The following is a 12,585-nucleotide window of genomic DNA, read 5'->3' as shown; positions in this document are numbered from 1 at the left end:
TAAGCATATAATATGAAAATTCGAATCTAAGCCCGAGTCTAGTAGTATTTACGCACACATTGTATAGTATGCACATATAATTACACACACACACACACACACACACAAATCAAAACAATGAAGTTTTCCAAGGTAGAATGAATGAGTGGCATTGTTATTACCCCTTAAGAAAATACAAAATTAAAAAATAATGACAAAATTTTCACACCAGTTACACCTAAATTGCCTTTTTTTATAATACCAAGAATCAACATACCATAATGGAATTTTCTCAAACAAGATCTTTGCTAAGAAGGAATAAATTGGTGGCATTGGTATTACCCTTAAAGAAGAAATAAAATAAAATAAAACTGAAGCTAAATCTGAAAAATGTTTTTTCCGAGAAATAATGAATTAGTGGCATTAGTATTATCCTTTAAGAAAAAATAAAAATAAAGTAAAAAAACAAACTAGCACACACGTTTGTATTGAAATTGCATTTGTTAGTATGCAATAATAATAATTTAATAGTGCAATTTTCGTGCAAAATTTTTGTGTTTGTTTATATAAATTTAGTCTCACCCAACATCACAAAATACCTATAAAATGAAAATGGAAAACCTAGAAAAGCAAAAGCATATGAAAACAAATTAAAAAATTGGAGAAAAAAAGGAAACATGTAAGGGGGCTTCATGCCCGATGAGAAATTCTACTAACCCCAGACGGGGGCAAGTCAAAAATTTAAACCCAAAAAGGCATGAAACAAAACAAAGGGAAAAAAGATAACATGAATCTTGACAAAAGAATCAATGATGACAAAATCAACTTACTTAGATTTAAAAACCAGACACTTAGACAACACGACCCGCTAGAAAGGGGCTGTCCTCAAATGAAGGGGTCTTGTCTGCCCGGCTGCTCGCTCTAAGGAGGGCACTCCATAATGTTCTTGCACATACACAACAACTAGCCACCGTTTCGTACATCGTGCTAATCGCAAAATGGGCAACGAGTTGGTCTGGGAGTCCATGACAAGCCAGCTTATCTAACGTCCAACGTCTAAGTTTAGCGACGGTCGTGAATCTCAGATGACCGATGATGCACATCATGTTATCCTAATGGGCCGCAAACAGAACCACATACCAAGAGTGGGAAGAATAGGATCCATCCTGCTCCCAAGGCTAGCGAAAAGTGTCTTCCACAGTTCCACGCCTGGCAAAAGTCAGTGGACGGTCTAATTAACCTGGTGTTCCAAAAGGGATGGAACCAGTTGAGAGACTCGACATGCTCCACATCACCCTGGGCCATCGCCTACACTACTGAACCCTTGATGGCTAATTGAGTGCATGCAATCTCCTAGCCAGGAATGAACTGCCCGACCATAAAGTTGTCATGTAAGCAACGACCAGTCTTTTTCTCGATAATGGGTTCTTTCTGGGAGGGGCTGGAAAAATAGTTTCCAAGTTTTTTTGGATATTTTTCTAGAAGTTTGTGAATGGTTTTCGAATTCAAAAAATCTGACAAGCAGAATGTACTGAATTTGATCCATTGTATACATGAAGTATTTCCCGTGCTAGTCAACACGTCTTGTTCAGTCAACTCAGATTTGAGTCTTTGTTTCCTCACCTTGAACTATAACTTTTTTGCTAAGGTTGAGTACCTCTAAAAAAATAGTTTACAAATGAGGACTCGACCCAGTGACGTCCAAATGATAGGTTGTTTCCGCACCTCAGACTATATGTTTTTGCTAAGCTTGAATACTGCTAAAAAATAGTTTGCAAACGGGGACTTGATCATGCAACGTCTAGATGATAGGTTGTGCGCCCTAATGCTAGACCAAGAGCAGTGTCGCAATAGAATATGGACACAAACCCTATTTGACATTATCTAGTAGTTTAACTTCAAATTGTTTCAAACGATACCAAATTATCTCCGGGGTCACTAGAATTTCCGGTAACAGGTTTGGTTAGCAGAAATTTTGACGGAAAAAAAAACAAACCCTAGCAATGTCCATGCGCGCCGACACTCTGGTGCATGCCAATGAGCTTGGAAAGACTCGTTAGTCCATTCACCATGGCTCTAGAGAAAATTTTGATTGGTACATAGACGAGGCTTGTTAGTCTAAGCTCCCACCGGCCTAGCAATGAACACAAAAAGGACAATCCCAATTGGGATTTTGCACCGACCAAACTCCTCACGCGAGAGAGTCCTCGCTTCCACATCCATGTCTATGTGGTGGATGACTCCAGGGTGATGATGGTCGATAGCTTGATATTACAGGTCCACCAACCACTCCAGGTAGCCAGACACTTATTCTTGGCCCCGAGCTAGGCACCCAACATGAGGAAGGGGTTACCAGTCAAGGGCATTGATTGCCAAGCAACAGCCACAGTCTGTTGGAAACCATCAGTGCTGGGCCAAAAGCACTCAAACCTAAAATACTTACCCCGTTGCATGTTTGCATGGAGATCGAGGAGGGCTGGGTGCAGCTCTTCCCACTACAATGTGGAGAACACCCTATCAAGTTTCTCTAGTCATGTGATCATGCAAGTTAGACCAAGTACACCACACCCATTGAGATACACTGCCGTGAGCTCGACCGCATTAGGGCATGGCGAAACCTAGCCATCATCCACCACTTTATTGATTCCATTTTTGTCTTATGGGTTGACAGTGAGGTTAAAGTCCCAAAAATAGTCCACGGTTCGAAATCAAAATCAAAGGCACCATTAATCTCCTAGAGAAAGAGATCGTCCTGTCATCGTCCTGGAGATCGTCCACTCCTGTGAGCCACCAATCAGCACCCTTGACTAGGTAAACTATAACCATTATTGTGTTATCACTGGTATGTAGATTAGTGAACGCGACTTAAGGAAAATCCCTAGGAAAAGGGGGATATGTCTACGCATACCACAAGATGAGGCAATGTCGCACAATTTGGGAAAACATAACCTCCAATTTGGTTTCCTGGAAGCATATAATAGTAGGGTTGGAAGATTATATGACTTGAAAGATAGCCATGCGATGGGACGGAGAATTGAGGACCCACATATTGCACACTAGCAGCCTGGTAGGTGTAGAAGCCATCGAAATGTCTAGCACCAACAACCAGGGACGCTGAGCATCAATGTCACTGCTGCAACTAGAGGTGACAGCCCCGAGAGCGTGAGGACAATCAGCTCATAGCCATAGAACGCTAAGATTGCGGTGAAGTGTGAGGATACCAATGGCGAGGAGAAGATGGAGATATAATCCTACAACACGTTGTCTCCAATGGTCCCACCTTGGTGCACTAGGTTTAGGCACCAAATTAGCACACGATGTTGTTTGTTGATCGGCGATCCTCTTGTTGTTCCTAGGAAGCAAGCCAACGAGCTCCTGGTTACCAAAAAATTGGCCTCGTTAAGACTGTATCGAGGTCTTGGTGAAATGCCGCCACACTGGAAATGGCGAGGACCTGAAAGGGGTGGGTGTACATGTTCTACTCGAGGACCCCATCGGCTAGTTTGAACATGGCTCATAGAGAGGTAACCAACACAACCGATCCCATGGTTGGAGACCTCACTTCTGAAGTTATCAGCTCCTGGGAGGGTCGGCCAAAAAACAAGATGGAGATTGGATTGGCCGACTCAAAGTTCATCCCGTAGGCCCCACAGTCATCAGCACCAAAGCTGCATCCACGCTGCCTGATCGGAGTTAGAGAGCAATGGTAACAAAGGCCAGAGGAGCTTCTCATAGGTAATTAGTCTTGCGCCAACGATCAAAGATACACATGAAGAGGTACACACCAAGTCCTCCAGGCAAGTCATATCAATATGTACGAATTCTCTCGATGGTGCATGGCGAGCCCAAAATGAACTCCACCATGGTGCAACTCCAAGCCAATGGTGGAATTCCCTCTAAATACAATAACACTTGAAAGTGCATGGTCCTACAAGTACCCTAATGTACCTTTTTCTACAGTGAGAATCTCAAGGTGAAGCCATCGCCGTCAAGAGTTTACTCATCCAGAACCACGCTTCATGGCACCTTTGTCGGAGACACCACGAGTAACTGTTGAGAAAGCCACGTTCCCTACGCCCCAAACGTTGGAGCACCACTACCCTGACTTGCTAGAGGGAGACTCAATACTTGTCATAGGGAACCACAACTATCAGGCTCCACTATTGACACTTTTGCGTCTCGAATAGCCACTGAGCGATGGACGATATAGGTCTCCACCTGGGGCCAGAGGGAAGGATCACCCGACAAAGGTTGTGGCACTGCCTGCATGTGAAGGAGCACTAATGATTAGGACGGTGGAGCAACATGCGCGGAGATTACCAGAAAACGTTGAGTAGCCTCAGAGGTATCACGTGGCGTGGTGGGACAACGATCAAGGGGCACCAAAAATGCCCACGCCAACTGGCAAGCTGGCTCCTCGTGGCGCGTATGAGCAACGATGGTCAGGCGCCTTCTGACTGGAGTCGCGGATGCTGCCAACACAGGGAACGTGCAATCCGGGCTACGGGCATGATGCAACAGACATGTTGTCCTCCTCAAAGGGATGCGGCAGCGGTTGCACTCACAGGCCACATGCCTAGGGCTTCCACAACGAAGACAGTTCATCCCGTTGGTGCACTCCACAACGATGTGATCTTCCTCCAAGCAGTTGAAGGGTTGAAGCACATGCCTTCTAGGTCTTGTGGGAGCTCTAACCGAATGAAGATGGAGGGGAGGGGGGCCTGCTATCGGCGGGAACAACTCTGACTAGGGTGGTTACACTTCATCTGCGAGGGGTCCCCATTGGCTGCGCGAACGAGAGGCAACGTGTTTGGACAAACCACACTGAAGTGAGTCAAGCCGACAGCTGCACCTCCATGGCCACTAGATGAATTGATGTGGCAGACCCGATCGTCAGAAAGCCCACATCCAACCAAGACTTAGGATCTAGAAGCAAATGAGCCACTTTGGAGGAGCTCGAACTCATGCGCATCCACATCGGGGTGCTGGGGGCGGCGTACCAGACAACATCTCATGTGCTAGGGTGGGAAGGGGGCAAAGTTGGTGGAAGTCGCGGCTGAAATGCCCACCGGCGGTTAGAAAGGGGTGTTCGCCGTAGCTGAAGTATCCGACAGGGGAGGCTAAGAGAGCTCTTAAACTATTGAACTAAATGCGATTGAGCCCCTATGATATGTTTAGATCTTGGGATTAAAGGTTTAGCTTAACTGTACATTTGCATGCTTTGGTGACCTTTTGAGAACTAACTCAAGGGGTGCTTCAGTACACATATAGTGATGAATTGAGTCATTGTAAATAAATAATATGTCTGAGAGTACTAGCACACACGACACATTATTAGATGACAACAAGGCACACATGTTTATTTTTCCCACATAATATATCAACAATATTTGCTCTCCACTAGGATCAAACCTATGTCGGCACAAAGATGCACTATTCTCAAGATGTTGGTTTTGTCTATTTGTTTCTTATAGTGTTTCTAGTTATTGACAGACATGGAGATTACTCCAAATAACTAGGCTTCATTTGTGAACTTTACATGTAAAAATATGAGAAAATAAGTAATATTCTGTATTTTGGTTGAACCCTTTGACCCCTTGTAGCTTCAAAAGTTCTTCATTGCCTTCCATTTATTATTAAGCCTCCTCTATGCTCTACTCAAGGGTGTGTGGGTTTGGTATGACTCTCACCTTGAACCAGAAACAAAACTAGTTTTGGTTTCACATATCATTGATGAATATGAAATAGCATAGTTATGTTCTTTTCATGCCTAATTTTCTAATCTGATTTCCTGCACTGTAGTTTCGTGTATTGAAGTATACAAGATATGGGATGCTAAATAAGGCATTGGAGGCTTTTGGTGATCTCAAGGATGATGAGGAACTTGGGACAGTTGATTGGATTACTGTTAAGAAATATATCACATGTTTGAATAACTTGGAAGATGTACAAGCACATCCTCATGATGTTCCTGACAAAGATGATCACACACATACCATGAATTTGTTGGATACCCGAGTGCGGCTTTTGAATGGTATGCAATTTAGTTGCATGATAACATGCTAATTAAATTTGATGTTTGGTTGATTGCTCCCCCTCCCTTTGTTTTAGGAGCTAACCATGCATTATTAATGGATGAGAGAATGAGAGAATTTTAATATACGTGAGGGAGCGGATGATAGAGAAAGATTAGATCTAGATGGCTTAAGTAGTTAGCTAGCCAGTTAAATCTCTGCCAATCCTAATTAATTAGTTAGATCTAAAAATGAGAGGTGGTGTAGGTGAGAGGGAGAGTTGGAGGAAAGAACAAGGTGAGGAGCAAGAAAGTGAAGGAGAGGAGGAGGAAAGAAGGAGAGGGCTCACATGTGTTCACCGAGCTCACTTCAATTATTTGAGTAGATCTATTAGTGGCATGCCTCATAGTGAGCACACAACGAATAAGCTATGTACTTTTTTGCGGGGGGAGTAAGCTATGTACTAACTAGTGGTGTGCCTTCAAAGAAGAATATTGTGACTAAGCGGGACCCATGCACATGTTAGTAGTGGTGTGTGTCGCCATGTAGCACGCCACTGTTATAAGGCTTATTGGTGGCGTGTCGACAAAAGGCCCCACAATTAATTAGGAAGTGGGTTTCAGAAGCTGCCCCGACGCCAGTTACTAGTGGCGTGCCTGTTACGCCACTAGTATTCCTCGTAGTAGTGGGGTGCTCCAAACACCACAATTAACTTATGCTAGGTCGGACTGTTGGGTACCACTTAATAGTGGCGTGCCCTTCTGTCGGCACGTGACAAGTGATGCTTAATTAGTGGCGTGTGCATATCCGAACATGTCGCTCGTATTTTGGACAAATACCAATGGCGTGGCACTTTTGAGGTGCGCTGCTAATGTTGTTGCTCTATAAGGGTTTCTACACTAGTGTGAGGTGCTTTGGACCTGCCATAAACCACTACCTTGTTTAGTAGGTTAGGTGTGCAATTCGGGAGTTCCAGGGAGCTAGATGGAAAATTTTGAAGATCTACAGTATATCTTATTACATAGAATAAAATGCTATGTATCTTTGCCGTCAATATCCTATCGAATATCTTGCAGTAGTAAGTACCCACATTTTTACGATACGTTTTTCCACACACACACACACACAAAATTTTACTGTACATGATTGTAACTAAACCGTAGGCTCTCATTTAGTTCTGTCTTGGTCATAATTTTGGTACATATTCTCTACATGAATTGGAATTTGGATTTTACTCGGGCCAACACATCACTCTTTGTTCTGTGGAACATATTTCAGTAGCTATGTTAGGGACTTTTGGTACATATTAGTTCTGTGTATCTTATTAACATTCTGTATCATTCTGTTTGCCTTTTTTCTTTGTTCTTGAGTTATTACTTAATATTTCATCATTGATTCTACTTATCTTGAAATAGGTATGAGAATATGCAATTTCATACTACTACATCTGTTTCATTGTATCTATCTATGGTCCACCAATGAGGCACTAAATCTGAAATTTCATGAGAAGTCTATGCACTCACAACTGTTTAACGACTTGCACTGTGTTTAAGTAGGCTCGCCAGTGAAAATATTGATATAACTACACGGTTATTTACTCAGTGTATAAAAGATTTTGAAAGAGATAATTTTGAGGCCATGTACAATTATAGAGAATGGAGGGACTAAACATGATTAGTTTAAAAACATTACAACAAATATTTTTGTCAGGTGTGCAAGCCGCTTACTTTGGAATGCTTGAAGAGGGACGAATAACTCAATCTACAACAAATATTTTGATGAGATCTGTTGACGAAGCTAAGGATCTCGTTTCTAGTCAACCATTATGCGACTGGAAGGTGTTGCGGTCCAATGTACAATTCTCAAATTACTATAGGTTCCTTCAAATGAGCAGGTTGCCACAAAGGCTTATCACATACTTCACAGTAGAAAGATTGGAGCTAGGATGTTGCACATGTGCAGCATTTCTCAATGCTCATAGAACTGCAAGGAGGCAACTACATGATTTTCTCGGTAATATCCTTCTTACTCTTTAAATGTTGTCATGTGCTAGTTTTATACTACTATTTGTTTGGCCTATAAAGTCCTGAAAAATGTACAGACAAAATTCTATCTCAGTAGTTGGTGCCTATATGAGAATGTTATGTATGAGAGTGTGAGAACATATTCTTGGTGTAGGTGTCCGCTGTTGTAGTTCATATAAGTAGGAAGAGAAAGTGGATGGATTGCTTTCCTATAGAATCAACCAGTTACGGTATTTAGTGCTCAGACTTGTGAGGTATAGCAACATCAAAATGTTTCAAGCTTATCAAGGTCGAACCCTGAACGACTTTACTTTATTTTGCAACTACCATGAAAAGGTTGTCTGAAGTCCCATTTGCACACTGTTTTATGGGTACTGGAGATAAATATCCTAATCCACTTCACCATTTTAATAGTTTTATATTCTTCTTCTTCAGGTGAAAGTGAAATGGCAAGAATTGTGATCGATGAAAGTACTGCTGCAGGGGAGGAAGCAAAAAAGTTTCTAGAAGATGTTCGTGTTACATTCCCTCAGGTTGTGGTTACAATGTGCTTCTATCATTTGACTCAAATTATTATGGGCTCATTAATCATTAGCCTCTCCAAATCTTGATAAATTCGTTCAACTAGCAATCTCCTGCAAAACTTGATGATGAAAGCACACTAGCTTTCGAGTACTTCATTTTGTATTTAAAAATTAGGTCTGTAATAATGAGAAAAACTCCATGACATGAATAAACTAAGGAATGCCATATTGATTAAAAAGAATACCCTCGGTGATCCAGATAATTCACCATTATCACATGCTATCTAGATTCTTTTATTCCTTTCTCTTATTTTTTGGCAGGACACTATTATCTAGTTTCTGAAGTTATTTCAACAATTTTCAGGTGCTTGGTGCATTAATGACTCGACAAGTAACATATGCGGTATTGACACACTTGAGCAAGTATATTCAAGACCTCAGGAAGACTGGGTTGCTCGAGGAAGAGGAAATGGTACATCTCGATGATGCTTTGCAGGTAGTTGGAATATATGGTTTCATTTCTTATTGCATGCGAAGTGAAAGTGAATCGATCTCTCTGGTTTCAGTTCACAAATTGCAGGATGTTAACCCTAGTAAATAATTCACTTGGCAGACAGACTTGAAGAAGCTTAAAAGGAATCCACCGATGGTTAAAATGCCAAGAGTTAGCGAACTTTTAAGCTCTCATCCTTTAGTCGGTGCACTGCCTTCTGCTGTTCGTGGTCTATTGTTAAGTAATGCAAGGGAAACAATAAAAGGACATGGACAAATCCTTTACAGGGAAGGCTCAAGGCCGACTGGTATATGGCTTGTTTCGGCTGGAATAGTAAAGGTATGTTTCTGCCTCAAGCTAGAGTCAAGACCGTGTTATTACATTTTAGTGAAAGTATATACATGTATGTTTCTGGCTGGTTAAATGATGAACATATACCTCCCCTTGCCTCCTTTCTCTACAGTGGACAAGTCAGAGACTAAGCAGAAGGCATTCATTAGATCCAATTTTGCCACATGGAAGCACTTTGGGTCTATACGAGGCATTGACCGGAAAGCCATATATTTGTGACGTTACTACAGAATCGGTGGTGCACTGTTTCTTCATTGAAGCTGAAAAAATCGAGCAATTGCGCCAGTCTGATCCTTCTGCTGAGGATTTTATGTGGCAGGTATCCTCGCATAATGCTGCCTACGTAAGCATGTACTCATGAACATTTTTGACGCTTGAACATTTCTCGAATTGCATACTCCTTTTTCTTTTGTTACTTCCTTTTTATTCTGCAAGTGTCAGTGAAGTAGATTTTTTCTTCTGTGGTTCTTAATAGGGTTTCAAATCCTGCTGATTACTAATTTCAAATATGTTTATTAAAAAAGCAGGGCAATCGTGCCTTTCCTCTAAAACATGTGCGATCTTACAACAACCGTTGCAAATTGGGTTTTTGCTTCTCTTCACCCAAATTGGGTTTTTACTTGGGCACATCGCTTCACCAGATTGCTATCAAGTACTCCCTCTGTTACTATTACAAGATGTTTTCAATTTTATTGAATCAGCTGTATATAGACGCATTTTAGTGTGTTTGTTCACTCATTTCAGTCTGTATATAGTCCATATTAAAATATCCAAAATATCTTATAACAGTGAATGGGTAGAGTATTCTTACTACCTAGTGTGCTCCACTAGGTCGATTTGGTATAACATTGTTACCTTTTTTCACATCTGTTAAGCCTCAAATTAATCATTCGTACATGGAAATTACAGGAAAGCGCTCTAGTTATTGCGATGATTTTTCTCCCTCAGATATTTGAGAAAATGGCAATGCGTAAGATGAGGGTTCTCCTTTCTGAAAGATCTAGTATGAACATCTACATTAATGGGGAAGAGTTTGAACTCGGGCATAATTACATAGGCATCTTACTCGAAGGGTTTCTCAAGACAACACACCAACATCTGATCACACCTCCAGCTGTGCTGCTGCCATCAAGCGCTGATTTAAACTTATCTGGCCTGCAGTCTTCAGGTTCTCAATATTTTCACCAATCGAACAGTTATTCTGTTTGTTATGGAAGCAAAACTAGTATTTTATTTTAATTTATTTTACAAGTAATTGATGAGTTCACTTGTTTACAGCCATGAGCCATATAGACTACTACTATACTGCAACCAGTTATCAGGTGGAAGCTAGAACAAGGGCCATCCTAATTGAAATAGACATGCCAGATATAGAATCCGATCTGCAAACAAGTGCATCGTTGCTGTCTCCGTCTCCGACCCTTGGACCACCACCAACGCAGAGCAAAGAGCATGTCAGTTTTTTCTTATATCCTGTTTGTCTCATAGCCAGATATGATCTCTGTGTGTGTGTGTGTGTGTGTGTGTGTGTGTGTGTGTGTGTGTGTGTGTGTGTGTGATCAACTCAACTAAAAACGTGGATCATCTCATTCACAGATGGATGACATGCACTGTGCTCAGCGACGACTGAGCCTCAATCGCGCGGAAGCGAACCACAAGCACATCGCATCCTATGCCAAGGCACCTTCAAGGATGGCATCCAGCACGCAGCCGCGTCTGCTTGTTGCGAGGTCAGAAGGTTCCAATGCGACGATGAACACAACATCTGCTCTTTATCCGGCACTTGTGCCCTTTCCGCCCCTAGAAGCAGCCCGACAACGCAGGGTGACAGTGGCGGAAGATGATAACTCAAGCGATGAATCTGCGGGGGAAGAAGTCATCGTTAAAGTGGACTCTCCCAGCATGCTCTCCTTCCATCGGACCACCAGTGTGCCGCCGCGGGGCGACTGATGGATGCATGTACCCGTATTTCCTTCTTTCTGCATAATAATTGTTGTGACCAATGGCACCATGCTGTTCCCCGCAAAAAAAGTGGCCCCATGTTGCATGTATATCAGTACACGTGCAGAAATTACGATAATAACGCTCACAAAACTTTGAGCAGCGACTTTTGTTTTGTGAGAGCTCCTCAGATGTAATTTTTGGATGAAAGTTCGCAAGAACCTCAAACACTTGATAAAGTTTGATCAGTGGCGGAGCCAGAAATATTTGATTAGAGGGGCCAAATGAGGCTAACACAGGCTGGGGAGGGCCAAACACTGAAAACATGAGCTTTTTACAGCAAATGATCACTAAACCTGTACTATACATAAGCAAATTAGTACTAAATCACTGGTGTTAGGGGGGGCCAGGGCCCCTGCTGGTCCCCCTGTCTCCGCCACTGAGTTTGATGTCGCTAAATTATACATTTGTTTGGATTTAGTATAATACCCTTTTTTTTCTCACTCGGATGTAGTACATGAGAGTTGAAAATCCTGTCTCTTCAGAAAGGTTGTGGCAAATTCAACATGCTCTATGACGAGGAGAACGTAGGTGAATTAGACAGCGAAATCATGCTACACCAGTTCCGAGAGTTCATATATTCTTATAGAGTTGTACACCAGTTCTCTGAGAGTTCATACATACTATTCATTTTCCCCTATTAATTATGGGTGTATTTTATTGACTCAAAATAAAGTATCAAGAGAATACTAACACAATGAACACACACCCGATTTATGCATGACTAAGGGCATCTCCAGCCGTTGGCCCCTCAGCAAGGGCAAAAAATCGCCCGCTGGGGGCGCGCCGGCGCAAAACCGCGCACTGGGGGCGTGATGCCCCCCAGTAGCGGCGCCCACGTTTATTTAAAAAATTCAAAATAGGCGCAAACACGACGAAATTTAACGCAAACATCGGCGAGTTCGTTCAAACTTAAACATATTTTACAAAAAAGAAAAAAAACTTCCGCGGGCTAGCCCCGACGTCTCCCTCGCCGCCCGCCTCGCCGCCCGCGCACGCGGTTTACATGCCGAGGAGGCTGTAGAACCGCGTGTAGTCACCGCCGTCGTCTCGTCGTCGTCGTCGTCGCCGCCGCCGCCCCCGCCTGCGCCTCCGCCATCCCTGCTGCATCCCTCCCCCGGTTGGCGCGGCGAGTTGGAAGGTCCAGGGGCGTCGTCGTCGTCGCTGTCGAGGACCACGACGCCGTGCTCGTCCTCGCG

The 12,585-nt window shown here is 42.8% G+C and overlaps 1 protein-coding gene across 1 annotated transcript in view; it reads left to right on the top strand.

Moving 5' to 3' along the window:
* LOC123184336 (sodium/hydrogen exchanger 8-like) overlaps positions 1-11,439 on the top strand; it is a 36,568-nt gene extending 25,129 nt beyond the window's left edge. Inside the window, exons 15-23 of the mRNA XM_044596482.1 lie at positions 5,782-6,013; positions 7,704-8,006; positions 8,453-8,550; positions 8,906-9,037; positions 9,155-9,373; positions 9,498-9,704; positions 10,295-10,553; positions 10,664-10,890; positions 10,982-11,439. Of these exons, the coding sequence (XP_044452417.1) occupies positions 5,782-6,013; positions 7,704-8,006; positions 8,453-8,550; positions 8,906-9,037; positions 9,155-9,373; positions 9,498-9,704; positions 10,295-10,553; positions 10,664-10,890; positions 10,982-11,335 (2,031 nt within the window). The 3' untranslated portion in view covers positions 11,336-11,439. The remainder of the gene's footprint in view (positions 1-5,781; positions 6,014-7,703; positions 8,007-8,452; positions 8,551-8,905; positions 9,038-9,154; positions 9,374-9,497; positions 9,705-10,294; positions 10,554-10,663; positions 10,891-10,981) is intronic.
* Positions 11,440-12,585: the final 1,146 nt, after the last annotated feature.

Source organism: Triticum aestivum, chromosome 2A, assembly GCF_018294505.1.
Source record: "Triticum aestivum cultivar Chinese Spring chromosome 2A, IWGSC CS RefSeq v2.1, whole genome shotgun sequence".
Classification (NCBI taxonomy): Eukaryota; Viridiplantae; Streptophyta; class Magnoliopsida; order Poales; family Poaceae; genus Triticum; species Triticum aestivum.
Note: the sequence above shows the minus strand (reverse complement) of the source record. Positions and strands in the feature narration are given on the sequence as shown.